Source organism: Filicampus tigris, chromosome 2 (assembly GCF_054856515.1).
Source record: "Filicampus tigris isolate MCC_2025a chromosome 2, RoL_Ftig_1.0, whole genome shotgun sequence".
NCBI lineage: Eukaryota > Metazoa > Chordata > Actinopteri > Syngnathiformes > Syngnathidae > Filicampus > Filicampus tigris.
This window is the reverse complement of record NC_141218.1, coordinates 15,081,517-15,107,025: the sequence shown is the minus strand read 5'-3', so window position 1 is coordinate 15,107,025 and position 25,509 is coordinate 15,081,517. Positions and strand designations below refer to the sequence as shown.

General features: G+C 41.9%; 1 protein-coding gene across 1 annotated transcript; it reads left to right on the top strand.

Annotated features, from left to right (window-relative positions):
- Window positions 1-347: 347 nt before the first annotated feature.
- Window positions 348-23,014, top strand: kctd12b (potassium channel tetramerisation domain containing 12b). The gene is made up of 2 exons (XM_086023918.1): window positions 348-1,708; window positions 22,130-23,014. The coding sequence occupies exons 1-2, from the start codon at window positions 865-867 to the stop codon at window positions 22,720-22,722; spliced, it is 1,437 nt and encodes a 478-aa protein (XP_085880044.1). The 5' UTR covers window positions 348-864; the 3' UTR covers window positions 22,723-23,014.
- Window positions 23,015-25,509: the final 2,495 nt, after the last annotated feature.

Genomic DNA, 25,509 nt, shown 5'->3' with positions numbered 1-25,509 from the left:
TTTTTTTTTTTTTAGCAAAGGGACTGTTTATTTAACCAATCAGATTTCAAATTCATCAGGCAAATCTTTGATTTACACAGATTATTACGATGCATGTCAGTTTTCGGCATGTTAGCAGATAATATGTTTCTGAACTGCTCTGTAAAATAAACATGTAAGGACACAAACAAGCGGTGCATGAGGTTTGAATCCGATCAAATGTAACAAATAAATAAAGATCTTGATTACAAGAAAGTTTTCGTGGCGGTTTGGGGAACGTGGAGGGCGGTGGGGGTGGAGGTCGGGGGAGACGGCTCGCGCGTCATTGCGTGTGGGCGTGGTTTAGTTTCTAGAATAATGCGCCGCTAAGCCGCAGAAGAGCTCCAGTGTGACACGCGCATGCAGAGGGAGAGCGCAGTGAGCGAACCAGCCGATCACCTCGTAGTGATGGAAACCATTCAGCTCTTCCTGTACACCTTCCTCGTGTCTCACTACTTGTGGAGCGTCGTCTTCATCTTGTGGCTCTTCGTCAACGGGACGCCCACGGAGCTCAGCAACTATGGATTGCCTCATTGAAGTTGGCGAGGACGAGCGCAGAGACACGCGTCCGAGTCGTTATGGACAGTTGTGAAATTCTTGCGTTTCCTCTTCTGCGAACACAAGCAGGATTTCCGCAGGATATATGTTTCACATAACGAGCCTGAAATGCACAATGTTTTGGTAGTTGTGGTGAAAGCTGCTGTTGTTAGAATAGTGCGTGCGTAACGGCGTGTACCTTCCTTCCTTTTTTAAATTTTTTTTATTGCTACTTTTTTGGGCCTATGCAGTCCATCGATTAGGTCTTGCCAAGTGAGCTTTCATTCGTCCATTTGGAAAAAGTCAGCCATGGCTCTACCAGACAGTGGCATATCCGCAGAGGAGGTACCCTTCCCAGAGATCATAGAGCTGAATGTCGGCGGTCAGGTGTACATAACCCGCTATTCCACACTCACAAGTGTGCCAGACTCTCTTTTGTGGGAGATGTTCAGTCGTAAGTCAGCCAAAGGACTGGCCAGAGACACCAAAGGACGTTTCTTTGTGGACCGGGATGGCTTCCTTTTCCGCTACATCCTGGACTACATGCGGGACCAGCAGCTGGTCCTTCCAGACCACTTCCCCGAGCGCGGGCGGCTACAGCGGGAGGCCGAGTTCTTCAACCTGCCCGAGCTGGTCAAGCAACTGGCGCCCAAAATCAGCAAGCAGAACTCACTGGGCGACGACGGCTGTCAGAGCGACCCGGAGGACGCCTCGCCCGGGGTGGACGCCGCCCGGAATCTGGGGTCGCTCGGCGCCGCAGCGGCGGCCTGCGCCAGCCTAGTGCCCAGCTCCATGGACGGGAAGCGGTCCGGCTTCATCACCATCGGCTACCGAGGCTCGTACACCCTGGGCCGCGACAGCCACACCGATGCCAAATTCCGTCGGGTGGCCCGGATCATGGTCTGCGGTAAGACGTGCCTGGCCAAAGAGGTCTTCGGGGAGACCCTGAACGAGAGCCGCGACCCGGACCGCCCGCCGGAGCGCTATACGTCCCGCTACTATCTCAAATTCACCTTCCTGGAGCAGGCCTTCGACAAGCTGGCCGACGCCGGCTTCCACATGGTGGCCTGTAACTCCACGGGCACCTGCGCCTTTGCCCACGAGCAGACGGATGACAAGATCTGGACCAGCTACACTGAATATGTGTTCTACCGTGAGTGACGCTATCGAAACCGCCCCCCACCCCCACCACCACCACCACCTTGTCTGCAAGTGTCCCCTACCAGCCTCAAGCCTTCTCTGTAGTAGATTGTGCTGTAGATGTTCTGCTTCGGGCTCCTCGCAATTCCTCCCATGAACAATTCCCCACTAGCGACTCTTTCCACCTTCTCCCTCGTCCACAGACCCATTCAGCTTGAGCCCCCCCCCCCTCGCCCCCCCAGCTCATCTAGTTGTCGTCTTGACCGCACCGCAGCTTACCCTGCAGGGGACGGACCTTCCATGTACAACCCCTCTTCATGTTTCATCTGCCTCAGTGAAGCACAACTCTTTCTATGATCTAACTTTATTCAAACACAAGCCCCGAGTACGGGCGTTAAGAAAAAGGGCTTCAAAAGAGTGGCCATCTTGTACTGTGTAACTTTCCTTCCCCTGGCTCAACTCGGTTCCTCTCCTCTGAAATAAATCACCACCGTAATTGGACTTCTTATAAGCCTGGAGGGAGATGTGAGCGCTAAAAGAAGCAACATGTCCTGCGATATTATGTCCTGTGTCATGCAACTGGGATTGTGCCATAGCAGACCTGTCAGCTGTTGCTTTCACAGACAGTGTAATCATATCGAAAGGATTGTTAGTGTTTCCTTTCCACTGCTCAAAAGTGATGAAAGGCAGAATATGAAAAGACCTAGCGGACACAACAAAAAGGTCATCGTCGAGTGTACGTTGATTGTGCCGAACGGGCCTTTTAGTAGTTTAATCACCCACGCTAGGCTAGCGGAGGACCCGAGGGGGGAGAGGGCGTTGCGCCACTTGTACCACGCTGCTCAATATTTGTAGTTTTGTTAACATTCCGTCGCTCGATAACCACTTCGACTGTGTCATGTTTCGACCTCACCTCGGTGGGTCACGTCGTGGTTTCATGTCAGTATTGTTTGAAGCTGTTGCGTAGTTCAAGTGACTAGCTAAACGGAAACGGCGGAATTACGTTGTATAGTCGTCCCAAATCTGGTGATTTCTCTCCGCTGAAGCGAAGCCACTGCTCAAGAAATGTCTGCAAATTGTCAACATACCTCAGACTACGTCAGAACAGCTGCAGCAACAGCTGAAAACACACAGTTGGGAAAATAGCTAAAGCGCAGATGCTGGCAAAATATTAACTTACATTTAGTGTGAAGACTTTAAAACCGGGAGTCTTCAGGGTTTTTGTCTGACATTTGCTGTGAAACTTGTGGCAGGACATCCGCATCGAAATGTTGGACTCGTCGGCAAAGAAAATGCTGAAATGAAGTGTTCAACTAAAAGATTTGTCAAATAAAGGATGTTCTTTCGATTTCATATGCATTTTGGATCATAAATGTTGTCTCAGAATCACACTGACGACATTCAGCGCAAGCAGCAGGATATTTAGTTTGGGTCTTTTTTTGTATTAGAATTGTGTCGCAAACTAAACCAATTAAAATAGACATGCAGTCCATCCATTTTCTATACTGCTTGTGATCATAAGGAACTCATGTGAGCTGGGGCCTATCCCAGGTGACAAGGCCAGAGGCGAGTTACACCCTCGACTGGTCGCCAGCCAATTGCAGGGCACAAAGTGTAGACAAAAGAAAATTCCATTCATACACTCTTGGGTCAAAAATCCGTCCAATCTGCGTCCAAATGGACCAATCATCTACTTAAGGCATGTGCAAAGCCCGGCCCGGGGGCCAAATGCGGCCCGTGTTCAAATTTCCATCGGTCCGCAGCCTCTGGCATAAAATGAATAATGTGTGGGCCGTCAGTACTATGGACCACAGTGGAAAATGCACATGTAAAAAAAGCTATTTTGTATTTCACCAGAAGATGGCAGCAGACCCGTGGCCGTACTCTCGGGTGCTTTCGGAAATGCGCTCTGCCTCGCCGAACACACCACTCTTCAAGTCATGTTAGGTGTCAGGATGAACCCCTCGCTGCAGGCCCTTTGTGTGGCCTTTTCCAGCGCATTTCTAAAATACTGTAGAGACTGTAGCAAAGAAAAAGAACATTAACAGAGAGGGCCGTTGCTTACAGGACAAGTGGAATTTCATTGAAATACAGAACAACTGTGTCTGCCTATTTTGCTCAGAGACTGTGACATTTCATATCAAGAGTCATTCCGAGACAAAACATGCAAACTATGACAAGGTGACTGGTAATGAACGCCGTAAAGCAAATGGAAGCTGCTATGGTCAGCGCCCACACATTTTCACCTTACCAACATTTAGCCACATTGGCCCTCTTTGAAAAAAGTTTGGACAACCCTGATCTACTTGGTTCAATTACCTTCTGGGTCGTTTTGTATGAAACAATCTAAAAATCGGGTCACTTTGCACAAAATAACACAAAAACGTGTTATTTTGTACAAAACAGTTTCGTCAAATTGACCAAAGTAGTGGATCCGTCCATTTTTGGCCCAAATTGGGTTAATTTTGATCCAGCTGTTTTTAGAGTGATATGTTTACACCTATGGACAACTTTGAGTCTTTAATAACCTACACTCAACTGACAATCTGACCCCACTTTTTGGGTTATTAATTTCACCCAAAAACCTGTGTGAAAAGAATGACCAATAAAACAACCTGAAAGGCTGGGTTGTTTTGCACAAAATTAGCCAAAAGGTTTTTTGTTTTTGTGTGTAAATTTCATTTGGCCCAACTTTTGGGTTTAAATGAGTAACCCCAAAATCTGGGTCAAATTGACCCAAGTCTGGTCAGTCTTTCTGACCCATAATAGGGTTATTATTGACCCAACTGTTTTTAGCTTCCTAACCACTAGTCCTCCGTACAGTCCCATTTAGTCAACCATTAAGATGTACCTTTGGACACCATCTTCGTTTTTTGTTTTTTTTTTACAAATTTGACAATGTGACTTAAAAAAACTATTTCACACTAAGTAAAGTAAGGACAGTTTTTTCTTATATACTGTAGAGCAAATTCTATAGACATTGACAACTATCGCAAAATCATTACACAGGATTAATACAGCAAGCATAAAGTTTTTAATAGCAAAGAAATGCATAAAAAAGTGTTGGGAGGGGGCAATAAAACTTCCAACAGATTGTGAAATACGGCATCAGAGACATAATAAAGTACAGAGAAACAGTAGGTCAAAAAGCAGATTACATAACCTCAATTTTAGACTGTTGGCTGGATTACTTTCATTCATTTAATTCCTGAATTTGCTCACATTTTGTGTGCTGCCAGTAAAAAACAGCAGCAGGCAAAACAGTAGATATTATATTCCACTTCAACAACAACTTACGTGGTGGTGAATGTAGGTGAGATAAATCCTTTCGTAAACCTCTGACTCATGTAACACAAGATTATCACACACGAGCAGTTCTCCACGCTGAGCCTGAGCTCTCTGTCCGAGATGAAAACATTCATCAGCTTTGCACACAAACAAATGAGAAAACAACAAAAAAGGGCTGCAAATACATATGGCTCCCTTCCTGGAAAACAAAGAGTCCTCTGGGAATGAGACTGTATTATGCCTGCAGTGTCTCCAAAGCCTCCAAAGCAAACAGGCAGCATTCCTCTGTCATTGTGCTCGTGCACACACGCCAATGAGGGAAACCTCATTTAGCAGCACGCTGAACCACAATTCAGTAGAATTTTATACTAAAATGAACACTGTAAATAGTATAATTACCAGAAGAAAAAAAAATCGTTAAAGTATTGATTTTTATGATGGACTCTAACTGCTTTGGTTGTAAATTAAACAGTGTAATCTAAGATCAAACATGACCTGTTGAGATTTGAGAAAAAAAAAAAAAATGACCGTAGGCATGGTGGCGTAGTGGTAGTTGGCCTGATGATACTGAATGCAATTTTACAGTTTTATAGACCGCACGTATTGGGTGTATTATAAGGCATCACTGTACACCTTTACATCACTGTCAATAATATTATATGAACTAATTTATCTATATATTTGGGAGTCGTGACTACACTCTAAAAACAGTTGGGTCAAAAATAACTATTTTTGGGTTAAATTTGACCCAATTGTTGTGTTAAAAAAGGACTTTTGTCGATTTGAACCAAAAAATTGGGTTATTCAGTTTTGACCCAACTTTTAGGGTTAAATGAACACAACAAATTGGCTCTAAACAATGCAAATAATTGGGTTATTCCACTATTTTATCTATTTATTCATTTTATTTATAATGCTAAGGATACCACCCCTTCCCCAAAAATGTATTAATAACAACAAGTGAAAGTTTCAAAAAATGTGTATTTATCTTCAGGTACATCAATCCTGACGTTGACATAATTTCGGCAACAATAACAGTAGGGGATGATGTACATTTGGTCAGAGCTAGGCACTCTGTCCCGGGGCCGGACCGGCCGGACGCCCATTTTTAGGGGTGACACGTTTGAAGGGCTTGATTAAGCAAGGGCAGAAGTGGATTTTAGTCCGGCCCACTAATCGGTCCTCATGCGTGCGGCATCAGGCATGGTCACGAGGCAGCCAAAGTTCATCTCAGCCTACTCAGTGATATGCTTATGTTAACATGGCAGGGAGGTCGTTGTTTGTTGTGCGGTCCTCAGTGGTCATGGTTTCATAAAGTAGAACGCATACGTGTTCAGAATTTTGTTCAGCACATTCATGGTGGAAGTGAGAACAAATCTAAATTAAAAAGTAGTGTTTAGAATTGTGGCAAATTCATATATTTTGTGTCATGGCGCTTTTTAGATATGAATTGAATGAATAAGACACCAACGGCAGTCTGCAAAGTGGTGTCAGTGACAATAACTCTGATTGGCTGTCCGCCAGGAAATGAAAATCAGTGCATGAGATAGATGAATTTGTAAAATGGTATACAATTTATTTCAGTTCTTTAAACCAAGCGTTGCTTCCTTGCGGTCATCACCAGACAACTGCCACACACATGTGCTGTGTTGAGTTGTGGGTCCTTCTTGAAAAGTGCGTTGACGTTTATTGACCGCTTGAGGAGAGTTGCGCTCAACAGTTTTCAATCTCCAAGCAAGTTTTTTTTTTAACAATTTCAGCACTCGTCCTGTCCAACACACACGTTCAGTCACAAGCAACTTGTTTTCAAAACATTACAATGTGTGAAGTACTTACCAAAACAGTGTGATAAATGAAGAAATCCAAAAAGTGTCGTTGACTTGACCACGATGCTGCGTGTGTAGACATGAACAGTATGTCGGTGGCTGTCATGGCCGGCAGTCATACTCAATTAAAGTGTACATCTGGCACCTGTGTATGGGCCTGTAAGGTTGATTTTTGACCCAACATAAAACATTACTGGCATATAACCCAATGGTTCATTTGAACCAACAATTCGGTTAATTTATAAGAAATAACCCAGAATTTTGACCCAACACAAACGATCCAAAAATTGGGTTAATGAAATAACCTGACTGTTTTTAGAGTGAAACATCAATACGAGTTGGCTGTTGGTGCACAAAATTAATATTCAAATTTTTAAAGATATAATTTGAATGACTGCTTATAGTTTTGTTTCAAATGAGTATTTCCAAATATAAGAATAAGTACCATATCTACACACGTAGCAATTTATTGAAACAAGATAATATGCTTTGTCTAAATAGATTAAAAAAAAAAAAATACAGTCGACCCTCGTTCGGAACCCACAGATTGGCATATTCACACTTTTTTTTTTCCAGTTTTTCCTTTTCAATACGTTAATGTTATTTTTTTTCCTCCCCATTTTGCCCTTGAATGCTTATCAGCATTAAAAAAAAATTTTTTTAGGGGGTTAAAAAAAAGCTATATTTTTTCCAATGTGCTTCAATGGGCATCAATAAAACGCGGATTCCAGTCCAGTCCCTATCCCCGTAAATAGCTGGGGTCCACTTTATTGACAAAGTTGAGGTGAGCATGTTGACTTGGCCCTCGGCAAGGTTTCCAGTTTCTCATGAAGCACCTTTGCAAAATGAATTGCCCACCCGCTCTAAATTGTCCACAGGTCTGAATGTCTGAATCAGCTAGGATAGGGTAATGTACACCCGCAACTCCAATGAGAACAAGCGGTATTAAAAAATGTACAGATAAATGGTTGCCTGCCAGGTCTGTTGCAGTGCTGAACTTTTTGTAGGATTTCCTACTAAATTCATGTGAGGCTACTTTAGGTAATTCATTAGCACAAAGATGCTGAGTCATATTTGAGGTGTGAAATTTTGGGCCCTGGTGTTTTAGCCACTCGCAATCTTGAGCCGTCGCGGGACTCGACATTCAACAGCAGACGAGCGAGCAGCGTCAACCCCCGACAAAATTTCGCCCCTTGCCCACCCCACTGTTTCGTTGATTGCCGATTGCGCAACAGCTAGATTTGCATGTTCCATTTAAACGGCATCCAGGGGAAGCATTGCCGCTCACGATTCAGCTGTAAAAAAAAACTGCAAGGCAAAAAGAAAAAAAAGTGGAGCACCCTCCGAGCACCAGTCTGTTCTCGCTACATCCCGGCGGCGATTTGCCCCTCGTCATGTTCCCCCTGCTGTCATTGTCATCCACATGGCAGCGCGCCTTTCGTATGATCGCCTTGTCTCTCAGCCAGCTGGGTCAGCGCTTTCCCTATTTGGATAGCAGAGGAGAGAGCAGGAAGGGATGTACATCAAAAGGGAAAAGGGGGCTGGAAAGTGGGCCGAGGAAGAGGAGGAGGAGGTGGAAAGAGATAAAAAAGAGACGCGAGGTGGGGATGGGGGAGCGTTTTGCAAAGAATTTGGTGCTTCAGTCTCTGCTCTCCCTAAGCTATGCCTGCATGAAGAAGCACTTCTGTATGTTAATCTTCAGAGAGGAAGTGGGCTCAAACTAACTGGCCTGTGATTGTGTTACACCAAACAGACATAGATCTATGCGATTACTCTGCATGTTACGCGAGTCATATTGATTTACAATCAGACTATGCCGCCAGAGAGTGGGAAACTTGATATTTTTAGGACAATAACATACAGTACTGTAAACCCCCACTTTCCAAACCACCCCCGCAATAAGTAAAATCCGTGGTAATTCGAATGATAAGATCATCAGCAAGCTCTGCAGAAGCCTGCCAATTATCCTGATCATTTTGATCATTTGGTGTGTTGGAGGAGGGAAACATCTAGAACAGGGGTGTCCAAAATTTTGCAAAGAGCGACAGATTTCGTGGGGTGGAAATTTGTGGGGGCCGACCATTCAGATTTCAGTTGCTTTAATATTTCACGGCGTTCGTTACCAGTCACCTTGTCGTAGTTTGATCTGGTCGTGACTCTTGAACATTGAAAACAGCCACACTCTCTTAGCAAACTAGGCAGATGCAGTTGTTTTGTATTTCAGTGAAAAAAATCTGGCAATTTCCAACTGTCCCGGAAGCAACGGCCCTATCTTGTCAACTTACTTTTACTTCGCTAAAGTATCTCTGAAACCGGCTGGAAAGGGCCACACAAAGGTCATGCAGCGACAGGTTCACAACCACAGGTCTGCTGCCATCTTCTGGTGAAATATACAATAGCTTTTTAAAAAAAAAATTTTTTTACATACACATTATTAATTTTATGCCAGGTGCTGGAAATTTGAACAAGGGACACATTTGGTAAACGCCCGATCTAAAACATGCAGGATAGTGGCACCGGAAGACCGAATTTGGACACCCCTGATATAGATCAATAATCATGTCCAAAGATGTACATTACAAAATGAACCTGCAGCTGTTGCTTTCTATAAGCATAAAACGCATTCAATATCTTACTTATCTCTTCAGCAAAAATGAGGCAGAGTGTGAAAGACTTCCTGATTTCTCTTCTTCTTTCAAATTTACAGTGTTGAACATGATCGTGTGCCGCCACCTAGTGGCCGAACGTGGAATTACATCGCCAAAATAAAAAACAAAATTGAGTTATTACTGGCTCAAACTGTTGACATCATAAAACCATCATTAACATTACTGACAATGCTTTAAATACGATTTGAACATTCTTAAATGTCACACAAGCACCCTGGCACACTTTTTTGATGGCATCACAAGCGGCACCCAAAACCTCTTAGAAAGGTCTGAGGAGGTGTAAGGTTTAGATCGACTTCCTGTCACTGTGCCATGCGCATCTCCAAGACACTTCTTCTGCTTTGCAAGGTGCCCAGCTTGACGGAGAGCGGCATCGTTGCCACAATTACCTTGAAAAAGTAACTCAATTACTTACAGATTACTTGATTTAAAAAGTAACCGAGTTACTTTACTGATGACTTGATTTTAATAGTAAATGAGTTAGATTACAAGTTACTTTAATAGTTACATTCATCTTAACTCATTCACTGCCATACATTTTCAGACCCTCTTTTACCCTAACGTTTGAAAAAATTTGAAAAAAATATAAATAAATTCCTGGGATTGAATGGCTGGACTGTGAAAAGTCAATTTGTCAATGGCAGTGAATGAGTTAGCGTAATATGAACTAAAGGCAGGCTTTTTTACTTGACATATTTGTCGTGTCAGAATGTTTCTAACATGCATTATCTTTATATACTGTATATAACGATTGAATTTGAGAATCTCCTGCAGTCGCCAATCTTTTGGGACTTTCTCTCTCGGCTTGAATGCGATCCGTGTTTTTTTGGACGTAGGGTTATTGAGGCTACAGAACACTCTGTCGACAGCACAGTGTGCGATGCTGTTTTTAGCTGACACAAACTCAAAATAGTGACTGCATTTGAAAACAATCTCTCTCCTTCCTCCATTGCTGTTTATGTGGTATGATATTGACACGTCAACGCGCTGGAAACATGAGACGGGTTTTGTGCTATTTGAAGAGTAACTGTAGTCGGATTCCTTGACTGGTAAAAGTAACGCGTTACATTAGTCTTTAGAAGACGTGCACATTTCGCAGGAACAGACTGGTCTGCCAAATTGGCAAACATGCGCAGCGAGCCTTGCGTTGCTACGAAAATCAGGATCCATCTGCATTTGCACTCCGCAGCAGATGCGCTGTCTAAAAAAATAGAGCCTTACTACATGTGCCCTGTGAGTACTGATGTCCAGAGAAGCCAGCTGGGATCGGCTCCATCTCCTCACCGCCCTGAACAGGATAATCAGTGTAGAGAAAAAAAAATGGATGGAATTTTGGAGTTATAAACTCCCCCTGTGCGTTGGTAAAAGTGGAATTACCAGATTGTATTTTGTGAACAAACATCTCAGTTTTGTGTTGTTTTAGGAACATCTCAAAGTGGCTGCACCATCAGATGTCAGCATGCTGCTCGTTCAGCTGCAACCATCTGGGTCTCTTTGCTTATTCATGGCCCCCTCAAATTGTTCAGCTGCAACTTTACGACCAGTATTCCATCAATTTCTGCTTTGGCGTTGGAGAACAGGTTAGCCGCCTTTTGGTTGGAGTCTATGTTTGCTCAGTGCTCGGAGTGCTACGGGGGCCACACGAGGGCAATGCACTCCCCAGTTTGCCATTCTGCTGAATAGGCAGCTGGCACCGATGAAGCCAACACAACTCCGACACAAACATAAACACACGTGCACACGCACTCAGAGAGGGAGGCAAGATGCGCAGTTAGCCTCCCGCATGAAGCAAACGATTAGGAGCTGTGATTGTCTTGCTCCTTTTCATTCCTCCTTGTAATCTTTCATAATGCATTTACAAGCAAACGCGCCATTTGTCCCTCTTGACAGTAACAATCATGAGATTGCGGTAATAAGAAAAGCATCTTTGCCACTTATTAACTTGGGAGGAGAGAGAACAAATAATGTCGGAAATGGGAGCGAGAAAACCCCCAAGCGTACTTTACCGCTATTATTTTCTCCGTCAAAACGTGACGCAATTGGACGGTCTTCTCGCTTTTGTTGCGTTGGTGAGGTCAGAACCATTGAGAGTGCATGTCAGCCTGGATGACGACACCCACACTCGCATGTAAGCTAACATGCACCCGCGTGCGGCGACACTGGCTGCGAGCATCTTTATCTCATTGTGCGCTGCACTATTTTTAGTGAGTTAGGCATTGAGCCAGATGTGTACCTACTGCACTGCTATGTCCTCCAGCATGGGTACATCTCCTTCTCTTAACATATGGTCTATACATCTGCTATAAAGCACATATTGGCCCGCATGCAAGGAGAAAGTCAACAGAATAGTGAAAGCTAATGTAGTAATGTTCGGTCGACACACGCTATTCGTGGGGGATTGGGAGTGGGACAAAAGCGAAAATTTGCGTATAACTGACGGCCATTGAAATGCATTAGGAAGAAAAATGAATGATATTTACATTAAAAAATTCTTCAAACGCTGATGAACATTCAATCTATGTTTCCCACAAAAATCAGGGGCGGTGGGGGGAAAGAAAATCTCATATAAATAATCAAAAAGAAAAATATTTTAAAATATTGGAAGACAATTTTTTTTCAATCGACAAATATGAGAAACTGGTCAGTGCCCAGCATAAATGAGTCCAGCCCAACAAGTTTGTAAGAACACCTTTAGTTTCCTTTCAGATTCAAGATTTTCTATGGGATATCGTACTATACTACAAAATACTCCCACAAATGTGGGCCATTGAATGCAAACAAGATTTGTTCATTTGTACACACAAAAAAGTCATTTTCTTAAAGTCAACCCAAACATGTTTTTTTCAAGATGTTCCCAGCAGGCCCACTATTTGAAACACAGCATTCTGATTAATTTTGCATTTGTGGAATATAAGTTAAACAGCAAAATGTTTTTAGCCATCTCTGGGAGCGGCCATTTCGTCTTCACACACAACTCACAACTGCTCACAAGGACCAATCACGGCTGACCTGTTTTCTGAATCTGAGCCGAATATGTTCATGGAAATATTCATTGGACATTTATTTGTTTTTTACAAGAATTGTTGGGATTAAAAAAACAAAAAAAACAATTATTATTATTATTATTAATAACATTAATAATAATAATATGTTGTTTTTTTTCAATCCATTTGTGCTTAAGCACAGATCTTCGTGGGCCGGCCCTGTCCCTATCCACCAAAAATGGAGGGAGTCCACTGTACGTATATACTTGTACATATGTATGATGTACATTAAGCAAATATACAGAGCTGGGCATTTTCCTAAAATTTCCCAGTCCGTTTATCGCGTTCCGCCTGCAGCCAAGGTACCCTTAGACGGCGGTCCGTCTATCCACTTTTTTGTCCGGCCGGCCCAAATAGTAATCGCCAATAGGCCGGTCTGACTATCATTTTAAACGGGTTTCTGTTAGCGTTTCTGTCTACCAAGTTCAACCTGACCGCGGCCAGACTAAATTTGTCTCCTTTTAGGACCTAGAAGTTGTCCAAAAGCCTCAGCTGTGGCCACCGGGAAACGGAAGCCTCGCCGCAGCCATTGAGTCATCACCGCTCAAAGAGACGATAAACTGGGCTTCCAACTATGCTTATTCCGTTTTTTTTTTTGTTTTGTTTTTTAATTTCCCATTTATCGCCTACAAAATGGGCATCCATCATAGGCGGATAGATGGACCGGTCCGTCACATAGGCGGAATGCCCAGTTCTGCAAATACAAATACATGAAACACATACAACAGGCAGAACCTGGATTCTAACATGCAACCCCAGAACTGTGAGTCACCTTGCCATCCTCGGTGAAAAGACTTTATTAAATAAATGGTATGGTACTCACTTTACAACTTACAAACAGGCACACAGTGAGCTATTGGTTAGTACGCCTGCCTCGCAGCCAAGAGGTTTAAATCTCGGCTCTGTGTGGAGTTTTCATCTTCTTCCTGTGCTTGTGTGGGTTTTCTCCGGGGACCTCTTCCTCCCACATTCCAAAAATGTGCACTTAAGATTGTCTATTGGTGTGCATGTGAAAGTAAATGGTTGTTTGTCTATAGTCATGTGCCTTGCGATTGGCTGGTAACCAGTCCAGGATGTACCCCGCCTCTTGCACAGCTAGGCATCGCCTAACGAACTTCCCTTCTGCATATTTAGCCGACCCACATGGTCCCAGTATGTCCTTCGTCGGCGACAGCCGATCGGCGTCAAGAACTTAATGTAGACATCACACAGGCGCTGCACAAGCAGACACGCCACCAAATAAAGAAAAAAACATCAAATAAAAACAACACACACAGCGTGGTGATCGGTGAAATAAAAACGTCTGTGGGACCGAACGGTATACAACACTCATTTATTTGTATTTTTTGTCTTTACTTGGCTGTGTCTCTCTTGCCCAAAGTGAGTTGGGATAAATTCCAGCTCACCCTCGACCCTAATGAGGACAAGCAGTGCAGAGAATTGATGGAGGGGACTAAATCTCTAGGACCCTTGGAAATGACCTTAAAAAAAAAAGCTTCAAATGTCAGCTTTATCATTACAATGATAAAGAAAGGAAACCATTTCAAGAAAGCGCAAACAAAAGGTTTGTAGCCGAGTTTGGCATTTGCTTTATTATACATTCTCCCGGCTCGTCCTCAATATTGCATCTCGCCCCTTATGAACCATAAACGTGTGATAAAGTGAAATTTAAAATTGTGCCGAGCATAGCATTAGGCAAAGTGAATGATTTAGGCCGGCTGGATATGCATATTTTGTGATAAAGAGGCAATTAGAGACATGTAAGGTCGTAGACAATGTCAAGATGAACAAGAACAGCAACAGAGAAAGGGGAAAGAAAGAGACGAGGGAGGGGGGGAAAAAGACAAAATAATGTGAAAGCGTTGTCCAAGTTATATCACAAAAAGGTTAGACCAGGCATTTTGTGAAAACAAATAGATTACAGTAACATAAAAATATTGAGAAAATAGTGTCTGTAGTGTATTAATAATAACTGGGCCCCCCGATGCATTTCATGTGCACCCCTTAAGGCTGAGGTCTGGGGATGGGTCTGGACTGCAGGATCTCTCAGCATTTGAACACAATTTAGATATCACTCGGGATTATTTTCCTACCCAGACTGCCAACACTTGATTTTATTTTATTTAGCAGTTTTTATTCTAATCTATGCTGACTGTGAACTTGTGTGCAGTTTGTGAAAGATGTTACGCCGCAAAAGGTATGTGTAGGTGTAAGCGGCAAGTTGTACCGTAAATGTGTCAGTGTTGGCTGTTGCGAGGCTGGGATTCACCTCTCAGCCATCTGGAGACTGGGCGTCTAATCTGCCTGCCTAATTATCAGTAATCTGAAGGGTCAGCTTTGTCCTTGGTGTTGCAGTCATGTTCGCCCCCCCCCCCCCCCCCCTTGTTTTCAACTCGGGGGGAGTTGGACAGAAGACCTTGGACACACATGAAACATGTCAATCAATTTGGTCCAAATGTTTTAAATGGAGTCACCTTTTCGGTTTGGTCCTACCATTGTTGCCACAGTTACCTTGAATAAGTAATTTAGTTACTTTACAGATTACTTGATTTTAAAGGTATCATAGTTACTTTTCAGATGACTTGATTTTTTAAAGTATCAGTTACTTTTCTGATTACTTGATTTTAAAAGTAACTAAATGAGATTACAAGTTACTTTATTAGTTACTTTCAGAAGAGGCCGACAACTCCGCTTAACATAAAAATGACAACTGGTTTTGCCAATACCTTATTGGAAGTGCATTGTTAAGAGTAATGTTTAAGGATGCAGTTTTTATTAATACAGACAGTAAAGGGGTTTGTTTTACCACATTTATTTTATTTGTGAACTACTATTTGTGTTGCAAGTGCAACTACAATATTAGATAGAGTAACGCGTTTGATTAACAGTTTACTCAAAATGGCCGCTGTTATTGAGAAGCACGTTACTTGGTAACGCATTACTGGCATCGGTGGGTGCTACATTGAGAAGCTTTATTAGTTTTATAAATAACGAGCATCCGTGTTCATTTCAAGGCCCCCCAACTCGGTCCTCCCTCTTTGCTCTTCCTATTTGGCAGGTGCCACCGCCTCTCCTGCTGTTTGTCACTCATTTCCTCGACATTATGTTGATTGACAGCTTTGTAATTGCTCAGGGGCTCCCAAGTACACACCGGCGGATTTTTCATGCAGGGGACTTCAGCGTGTAAATTTAGCTGAAAAGAGTGTTGTGTCAAAACGTCTAATTACACGCCCACGTGTTTATGCTCTGATGGTAATCAAAGAGAAAAGCTTGTCAGTGAGAAGTCTGGAGGTGGTGAGGCCAAGCACATGGATCATTTCACAAAGTAGATGTTAAGATAGGTGAGCTACAAGCTGAATAATTACATGTAAAACGTTTAATACGTGGCAAAATGTTGTGGAAGGCACCGTACGTACGACCTCGAGCTACGGATGAGAGGTCTCCGCATCGCTCCTAGAGACGTAACAATCCACTTTAGCTCTGCCTCCTTCACACCACAGTGACGTTTCCATGGAGATGATGTGAGCCTTGTGTTTGCCATCCTCCCTGTCGTCAGGTCACAACACTTATCCCCGGGTACATGCATGTTTTCCAAAGTGATTGCTTATTGGTTAACCTATCTTATTACATGTGGTTTTTAGGATTGGGTACACACGGGGGGCAGGGTGGTGGTGATGTGGGGGTGGGGGCCTCCTTTGGGGCCTTAATGTTACCGTGGCGAGAAGGAAATAATCCGATTTCACTTCATTTGTCTGAAACAAACAAAAAAAATGGGCTTGTTTTCCTAACTCACTTGGTGGGTAGCTGTGGATTTTGAGCAAATTTTGTTACTTTTGCCCAACGTTGGGTCAATTATTTTGACCCAACAGGTTGAGTTGAATTTTGGATTTGGACAGGCAAAAACTTAGACAATGTTGGTAATAAAATTTGTATCATTTTTAACCACATCTATACTGATAACCTGGTAAGTTGTGGTAACCCATTTCTTGGTAGTTATAACTCATTTTTATTGTTGTGATGTCATTTTCAGTCGACAGAAATGACAAAATGGCCGCGAGATTGCTGAATAAGGGGGGATTTTGCTGCTTAATTCATATTGCACAAACGCACTATTAATCAGAATGCCGTGTTTCAACTAGTGGGTCTGATGGGAACATATTCTTGAAAAAAATATGCTTGGGTTGATTTCCGCTTTAAAAGTACAATGATTATCATTTTCCCTGAAAAAAAAAAAATACGAATGATTTTCTCGTAATAGTCTGACTTTATTCTAATCACATAATAGCTTTAGTCTTCTAATTTTCCAATTCAATATTTGTTTCTTTTCATTGTGGTCCCAGTCCTCCCCATTTGTAGTTTCCCTCCACGTTTCAGAAAAAGTGCCCCAATACTGCCAACATTTTACGTGTAAGAGTACCGGTCCTCTGAGATGTTCCATTGTTTGACTGACATTTTGAGGGCTGATCCCGAAAGACGATACAATGTGGACCTCCACTGAGCATTGTGTTGTGCAATGACCCTTCAAACAGTGCCACCATTCAACACAGTGCTCATCCTTTTCAGCCAGCACAGACAGAGCTGCTGGTGCACCTTTTTTTTTTAATTAGCATTGTGTTCCTTTATCTTCATAATAGAGGAAAGCGCGCGCGTGTGTGTCTGTCTGCTTCGCATTTAAATTACTGGTCATTTGTGTACAATGTGGCGATGTGAATTTCAAACATGCACAACATGCATAGTGTCGCATCGTTGTTAGTCATGTAAAAGTGTATGCTGATTGCAAACTTACATTCATGTTACTACAGAACCAATTTAATTAGTTGGACGGCTTGGATAGTGTTGAAAGGATAAATTAGAATGAGTAACATATTCTATTACTGGTAACTGGGAAAAAAAAACAACAAAAAAAACAAAGATGTTTGACATTTACCAGTCACCATACTTCCTTCCATAAGATGTGTTCCTGACCCACCCGCAGTAGATGAAAATCTACACTATAGAGATCATAAAAATATTGATACAAATAGTTGTACCCGTCATACATGTTTAAAGACATTTAAACTTGTTAAACACATCAAAATGTATTAAAACAGACATTTAAATCAAAGTATTCCTTGGCAAGCATTCTCACGCACTTACTGGCACCATTCTCCAAATAAGAGGCAAAGTGTCTTTCTCAATGCTGTTTTTTGTTTGGGGGGGGGTCACTCCCAGTTAAAGTTTACTGTTGTAAAAGTGACAAAAACAACAAAAAAATAAACATATACGCAAACACCAAAATATTCAACCAAACCATATAATTCTCTCTAAGCAAACATCAACTTAATGCTAACAGACAGATCCCGTGCGTAGAGCGTAAAATAGCATAGGTGGCTGGACTAAATGCGTCTCCTCTCTATCATTAATTGCTTTGTGCCTCAAAAGGACTAGCTACGGCCCTGGACTGAGCCAGACAAAGCGTGATCATTAGCAGCTCGTGCTTGATGACGCAAGGCAGCTTGGAGCTGCAATAACTTATGGTAATTGCACGACATATTGGCCATCAACAATTCATATGTACATTCTATTCTGCAGAGATATTCTCACTCAGCATCGGGGTCATTTTGCCAGGTTGTTTATGAGGGGATTGGTGAGATGGCCGTGTCTCCAATTGACTTGCTGTCAAACACATTGCGACTATCGACCATCTATTTTTGCTCGTTTTCCACCTGTCAAAGACCCCCCCAGCCCCGCTCAAGGGGAGTGTTGTGTTAGTAAGGTACGAATTACTATCACTGAAAAGAAGGTATGTGGGACAATAATCACATGACGTTTCAGTCTTTGTCACATTTTTCTTTCCCACTCCATCAACCAAACTTTTCAATTTCTTCATATGAGGAGAATATGAAAATACAGAATGCAAATCCAGATTAGGTTGGAATTTTTTTTTTAGACGCTGTATACTGTACATTTTCTGTGCGCTGAGAGTGTGAGAGCAGTGGTTGTTCTTGCTTCGGAGTAAGCAAATGATTACAGCCCTATTTGAGTACATTCAGTCAGATGAACAACATAACGAACCTTCTGGAGGACTTTTTGTGACATGAAGGTGCTAAATGTCAGCCGCACCGACATGTTGAAGCTGCTAATAGCAATAATGATGGCAGCGGAGCCATGTGTCACATTGCACAGATGGGAGAGCTCCAGAGTAGATGTGTGAGAAAGTACTTTGGCTTTTGCATACATCCCCGGAGAAGTGGCCTGAGGGAGCAAAAAAAAAAAAGGTTGAGTGCTCTGTTTCGCTGTTCTCCTCCACAAGGCTTAGCAATGGAGAAAATCATGGAGCCCATCCCCCAATGGATTATTCCTCCGACACTGCTAAGCCCCCGTACTCCCACGGCCAGGCATCCTCAAACACATGTATTCATTACAGCAGATTTGGAATGCACTGAGTGCACTGAAGCAGCGGGTGGAGAACATCTTCCTGCCAGCTCCTCCTTCCCCACCTTCCTTTTCCTTTTCTTTCTGTTTATCTGTCCCACTTTCAAATGAGAGTACAAAGAGACATCATGCCTCAAATGCAAATGCCCACACGTGTGCCCACGCGTAATTGCACAAACACATAAGATGGGCCGCACTCAGGCTCGTGCACTTTGTCACATGTTGATGTTGAGGGAAAAGCGGGGACACTGCGTGTGTGTCATTTCACACATTGGTTGAGGCAGTTATCGAGTACCTGGCTGCCTTTGCGGGAGCTCGGCTCTCAGGCGGCGCAAGATTAGCGCTTCGTGGATTTTCATATACTTCCACAGCTAGCACGTATGATTGAATGTCATGTGACTGGATGCGCAGTATGCATGCGGCGCTGCCGTTATCGTTCAGCGTGCTGGGACACCGCGGGCCGACGAGAAAAATCCGAACACATACCCGCGCAATCTAATGACATATTCACCCACTATCTGTATCAATAAAGCTCGGATCTGAGTGACACTGACAGAGAAGTATTCATTTTACAATATGGTCATGCTGCATGTGAATCACACTGAGAGGTGTTTGATATTCTGTACATGTACACTGAAAAATGAAACAATGGATGAACGTTTAAAATGTAAGAAATCTGTGACACCATCTGAGCTTTGACTCATGTAAATAATTCATTTAGTGCAACCTGAAATTTTGAGTATCGTGTAAACTCATTTTTTAAACAAATTCTTTCAAGTGGCCCCAAATTAAAATAATGAAATTGGCTTTATTACTTATAGCAAATAATCCTTTCGGTTTAACCTACAAGTTTTTTTTTCATGTAAAAAGATAGACTATAATGTGATTTCCGAGCAATATGTGCAATTTGACCATATGGTGCAAAAATTATAATGTATCTTCAATTGTCAAGAAGTGGCTCCCCTGTGTGCCAAACTAAAAGCATTTGAAGAAATATTTAAGAGATCTATAAATAAGAATTTCCCCTAAAATCTTTTCAAATTTTAAGTTCGACACGCACACAGAAATAAACAGAACTGTCCAACAGTCCTCAGCAGCCTTAAAGCGGACGTCAACCCAAACATATATTTTTTTCAAGAATATGTTCTATGCAAGCCCACTTGTTCAAACAAGGCATTCTGATAAATATTGCGTTTGTGAAATAAGAGTGAATCCTCTTGCTTTAGCCACCTCTGGGCGCGACCATTTTGTCACTGAAAATGACATCACAACTACTCAGGGCTCAGGTAACGACCAATCACGGCTGACCTGTTTTCTGAAGCTGAGCCGTGATTGGTCGAGCCCTGAATAGTTGTGATGTCATTTTCAGTCGACAGAAGTGACAAAATGGCCGCCCCCTGAGATGGCTATAAAGGGGTGGATTTTGTATCTTAACTCATATTCCACAAATGCAATATTAATCAGGATGCCATGTTTCAACTAATAGGCCTGCTGGGAACATATTCTTGAAAAAAATATGTTAGGGTTGATTTCCCTTCTTTAAACATGACACAAGACAATTATGAACGTGATGTGGCTTGATTTGGCAGGTACCTTTAAAGTCCGGCAGCAAGTTAAAACCAAGTGGTCAAATTGACTACTAAAATACACACACATTATTTTGACCTCTTTGGCATTGACTTAATAGCAACATGAGCTAATATTTTTAGCTTGCGCACAGCACTGGTAATCCACGTTGTTTTTGTGGGTATCAGCATAATACATCAGGCTAGTGAGCAGAAAGACAACTTTTATGAAGTTGTGTATGTGTTAATGGGGTACATACCAATTATCTGCTCTGAAAATGGTCAAGGGCCAGGCCGACAATCATTCCAGTTTAATATGTTCATTGCTTCCGACAAAAAAGGAGCACAACTCGGTTTTGAACAGGAAAACGTACACAACGTGCAACTATTCGCACAAAGGTGAGAAATCGTCCTATCTTGAAAAATGTCTCACTCGGCTTCGGCGAGAGGTTTTCACACCATCCACTGGTGTGTGGTGAACACACACACACACAAGCAGTTATCCTCCAATCCTTTTGTCTTGTTTCAGTTTTCTTCCCTGGTGAGTTATTTTCCCTGCTAATGTCTTCCCTTTTTCCCCCCTCACTGAGAGACAAAGCATCCTTTTTATTTTCTAGCCACATGATGTGCTTCGATTAGGCAAGCAAAACAATCACGATTAATATGTTTTTTTCTTATTTGACTTAGAAAAAGGCTAAACACATTCATTATCTATAATCTTGCTGCATGGATGGATAATTAAAGTTATTATCTGCCCACATTGTAATTTCTTGTACCGTATGATTATATCGACTATCTTATTTACAATGCGGTATTTTCATGAAAAATGAGGCCGTCATAATTGGTACAACTTCAATTTTAAAGGCTTAAAAGTGTTATTGTCTTGTACCTTACACAAATTATACAAATTGAAAAACAATGGGATTTGGCAGTAAAAACTTGTTGATGTTTATTGTCCAAGTACTAACTGGTAACCAGGTAATAGTTTTGGATGTTTCATTATAGTTTATTTTTATTTGACTTTTGTTGTTTAATTTCAGGTGGTTTTAATGAGTTTTTACAGCAGGGTTGTTGGTTTTTATTAGTTTTTAATTTTTCAAAATTGCTTTGTTTTAGAATATTTTTTATTAGTTTTGGTTTGTTTGTTTAAATATATAGGGTATTTGTTGAGCACAAAATAATAAGAAATAAGGTTAAGGCCACTAAGTATTGTGTAATAAAGTAAGCAATACCAAAATAATTACTTTTATAATGAACCACCAAGGCTGATGTAGGATATTGTTTGACAAAGATAAAAACTAAGGACATTTTAGCTGCAATTATGGTTAGTTTTATAAACGTAAGATGTAGTTTCAGTTAGTTTTCTTTTTTCTAAAAGCATTTCATGAACAAAAATGTTTTTTTCAATTTTAGTTTTGTTAGTTACCGTTAACTATAAAAACCTTGCTGGTAACTCATAGGAGCGCTCAAAATATTCAATGAAGTTCAATTTAAGTCATTGTTCCTCAAAGAAGTCCAGCTCTGATCAGTACTACCGTGCACAAGGTATGTCTCTGGGAGACCTTTTGAATGAATAATGAAAATTTAAGAATGAAAAAAAAAAAACATTATTTTTTTTCCTTTTTCAGGTGGTTCATCAGTGATTCCCAAGGCCAACACAACTTCAGATTTCCGCAATCTTCCTGAAGTGGCCACGTCCAAACCTCAGGTTGAATCGGCCCCAGCGGAGCCCACAAGCGACAGCATCATAAGCAATGGAGGTCGAACCCAAAGCCTCCCAGAAAGTAGCAGCATCCCAACGCCGGACGTAAAAGAACCACGACCCCTTGACTCCCCTCTTCCTCCCCTCTCCCCTCCACTTCCTTCTCCTCCATCACTTCCCCCGGGAAGTCCCGAACTCAGCCCTCCGCCCCCCCTTGTCCCAACCCAGATGCTGCCGTCGCCCAAACCTTCCCCTACCCCCAGTCCACCCTCGACTCCGCCTCCGGCCGAGAGCCCCCAGCGCCCAACCAACCTCCACCTAAAGACGCTGCCCCGGCTTCTCCCGCGAGAGAATGGAGGGCCTCCTACTGTGGTGAATGAAGATGAAGAGGAGAGAAAGATGCTGGAGGAGGATCTCAAGAAATGCATTGATGACTACAAAAAGATCCGCTTGCCCAAAGTGTTTCCAGATCGCAAGAGGCACTGGCAAAATGACCTGCTCAAGAAGTACAACGCGTAGCGTGCACCCGTTTAAACATATCCGTTTTGTACCAATGCTTAGTAAACTCCACAGTATTTTTTCATGGTGCTTGCATCCACTTTTTGGTGACCGCTGTTGGCAAGTTTACTTCAGCTCTACAACTAGATGTCATCAGCAAGGCAGTACACTGACTCACAAAGCTAGTCTACTTGTTACAATTAGACACTTGAGTTTGCCCAACGTATGCAAAACTGTCCTTTTAGACTTACTTTTTTGCGCTGTTGTGTTCAACAATTATTGAATCATCATTAAATATTCCAGCAGTACTGTACATCCTTGAACATGTGGTGCCGTGTTTTTCGGAATTTGCTTTCTGATACTACACGACATCGTCAATAACAAGCTCTGGGCGGGTCGCTCTGATCCCATTTTGCATCATCAAAAAAATAATGTGGATTAGAATAGGAATCTGTAAGGCAGGGCTAAGTATGGTATTTGTTGCATTCATTAAGATGTTTATTCTTAAAATTGGTGAATCAAAATACATCTTAAATTTATTTACTGTAAATAGTGGACCCTTCCTATTCACGGGGGAAAGGGACTGGGCTGGCCCGCGGATAATCCAGTGACATTTTTCTACTGTAAAATTTGGTGACTCCCTGGCTCAACCAGCGCAGTCAGGAGCCATTTTGACAGGGGAAGTCAACCCAAACATATTTGTTTTCGAGAATATGTTCTATGCAGGCCCACTAGTTGAAACAAGGCAATATGATTAATATGAAATCTGAGTTAAGATGCAAAATCCACACGTTTTTAGCTATCACTGGGGGTGGCCATTTTGTCACTTCTGGAGGCTGAAAATGACATCACAGACCCTTTGGGCATATTAATCATATTGCCTTGTTTCAACTAGTGGGCCTGCATAGAACATATTCTTCAAAAAAATATATGCTTGGGTTGACTTCCGCTTTGGGGGACACTTGACAGTTGACAGTTGCCAGCAATGCAGAAGTAAGAGTAAATAAATACTGTGTGCAACCATCCACATTGTGTTTGTTGTGTGGCATCACACAAGACAATTCTCCTTTTCTTGGAAAGCACACATAGTAGGTGGCTAGCACGGCAGCCAAATGATTAGTTCAACTGCTTCTACTTGTAACTTCATTGTTTTCTTCTCCTTTAAATTTTACATGGTAAATAAAAATGATAGTCTACATTTTTAATTGCTACCGTGAGAGTGGGGAACGGGGTAGAGCAGAAAAAGAGCTAGAAAATCAGTTTGTTATTTCAACATTTACATGCACGCCATGTCATGAATTATTTTAGTGTCAGAATCGACCGTGATCTATTTAAAAATGTTGTGTTGAGTGACTATGGCTGGGTTTACCGGGCAGCTTCCTGGACAATGTGGAGTCTTCAATTAAACTAAACTACGATGCATGTTTTTGATATGTGGAGCAAGATGGAGTACAGCAAAGAATATGAAAACTCCACCGTAATGTAAACATCTATATAGCCTACAGGTAAATACTATCACAGGCTTTCTATGAAAGAAAACAAAAGGATTAAAGAGACTGGACATGACCACCAAATCAACACATTTCATAGACTAGCACTTACACGAGGATGGCTCACATTCAACATTTAAGAAACGCACACGCCTGCAGGATAAAGCGATAAAAGTATGTTTTGAGGACTGAAATTCCTGTTGATAATCATCCAGAATGTCGAACCCATCAATGCGGGGTTCAAAGCTTTTTCTGTCTCCAATGCTTGTGATTAAATGGCTCAGCCGTTTTATCCATTTTTGTGATTACATTATCTTCCAGCTCGCAATGGGGAGCATTCAGCCAGAGAATGCAGTGTACCGCGAAGCAAAATGGGTTCTTAGTGGGGCCAGAGTAGGGAATAATAATGACATAACTGTGTGAACCAATGCATAAACTGTTCACCCACCTTCAGTGGGGAACGAGCAGGTGTGTGCGTACATATTCAAGGGCTGTTTTTTTCCTTTCACCTTGTCACGCTAATTTCATTTGCATTTCCCTAGCTGCATTTCCCTATCCCTATTTATAGTTGGCATTATATTCCATTAGACACTAGGACAGTGCTATCTAACATCTCTAGATACTAGCTACTGTATCTGCGTTTTTGCAAACACATCATCAAACTGATGTCATCTTTTACACAGTAGAGGATTGACAAAATATTGAAAGGCAACATTATAAGTAACATTATAACATTCTTAACTGTCATGGGTTAAAGTGTAGTAAGCACACATGTAAACGTGTAAAGACGTTGAATACATATTAGCAGAATAACTCACATCATAAACTAAATCACTGCTATATAGTTTACTGTATAGTAGTAATTCCCAAACACTATACCACAGCACATTAGTCGTCAGGTGTGCCATGGAAAAGTACCCAAATTCACTTCAATTAAATCGCAAATTATTATATAGGCCTACTACAAATAAATGTATATTCTATCTCTATACGCCATCAATGTGTAATGACAGGAAGAACAAGAAATGTTCAGCCACTAGTTGGCAGAAGGTACAACTAACCTGTTTACATTCATTCAACAGAATAAATAGCTTTGAGTTTAATTAAATAGGTGAATTAAATTTTGGAGTAAACTAAGATGATCTTTTTTTTTTTATCAGAACACTATCTTTACTTTCTGTGGTATTTTTGTTAGGTAGTGTGTTGTGAGATATTTCCACTCTGCTTCACGCCACTGGAAGTCAGTCATGCTAGCAAAATGAAGGCGAACGGGTCTTTTGTTTTTACTTCTTGACGTGACTGATGGCCACGATGAGGA

What these genes read in the sequence shown, in the direction of transcription:
- kctd12b (XM_086023918.1), top strand. Translation starts at nt 865, where the DNA reads ATGGCTCTACCAGACAGTGGCATATCCGCAGAGGAGGTACCCTTCCCA. An exon ending in CACTGAATATGTGTTCTACC is followed by an intron (nt 1,709 to 22,129) that starts GTGAGTGACGCT and finishes TTCCTTTTTCAG; the next exon opens with GTGGTTCATCAGTGATTCCC.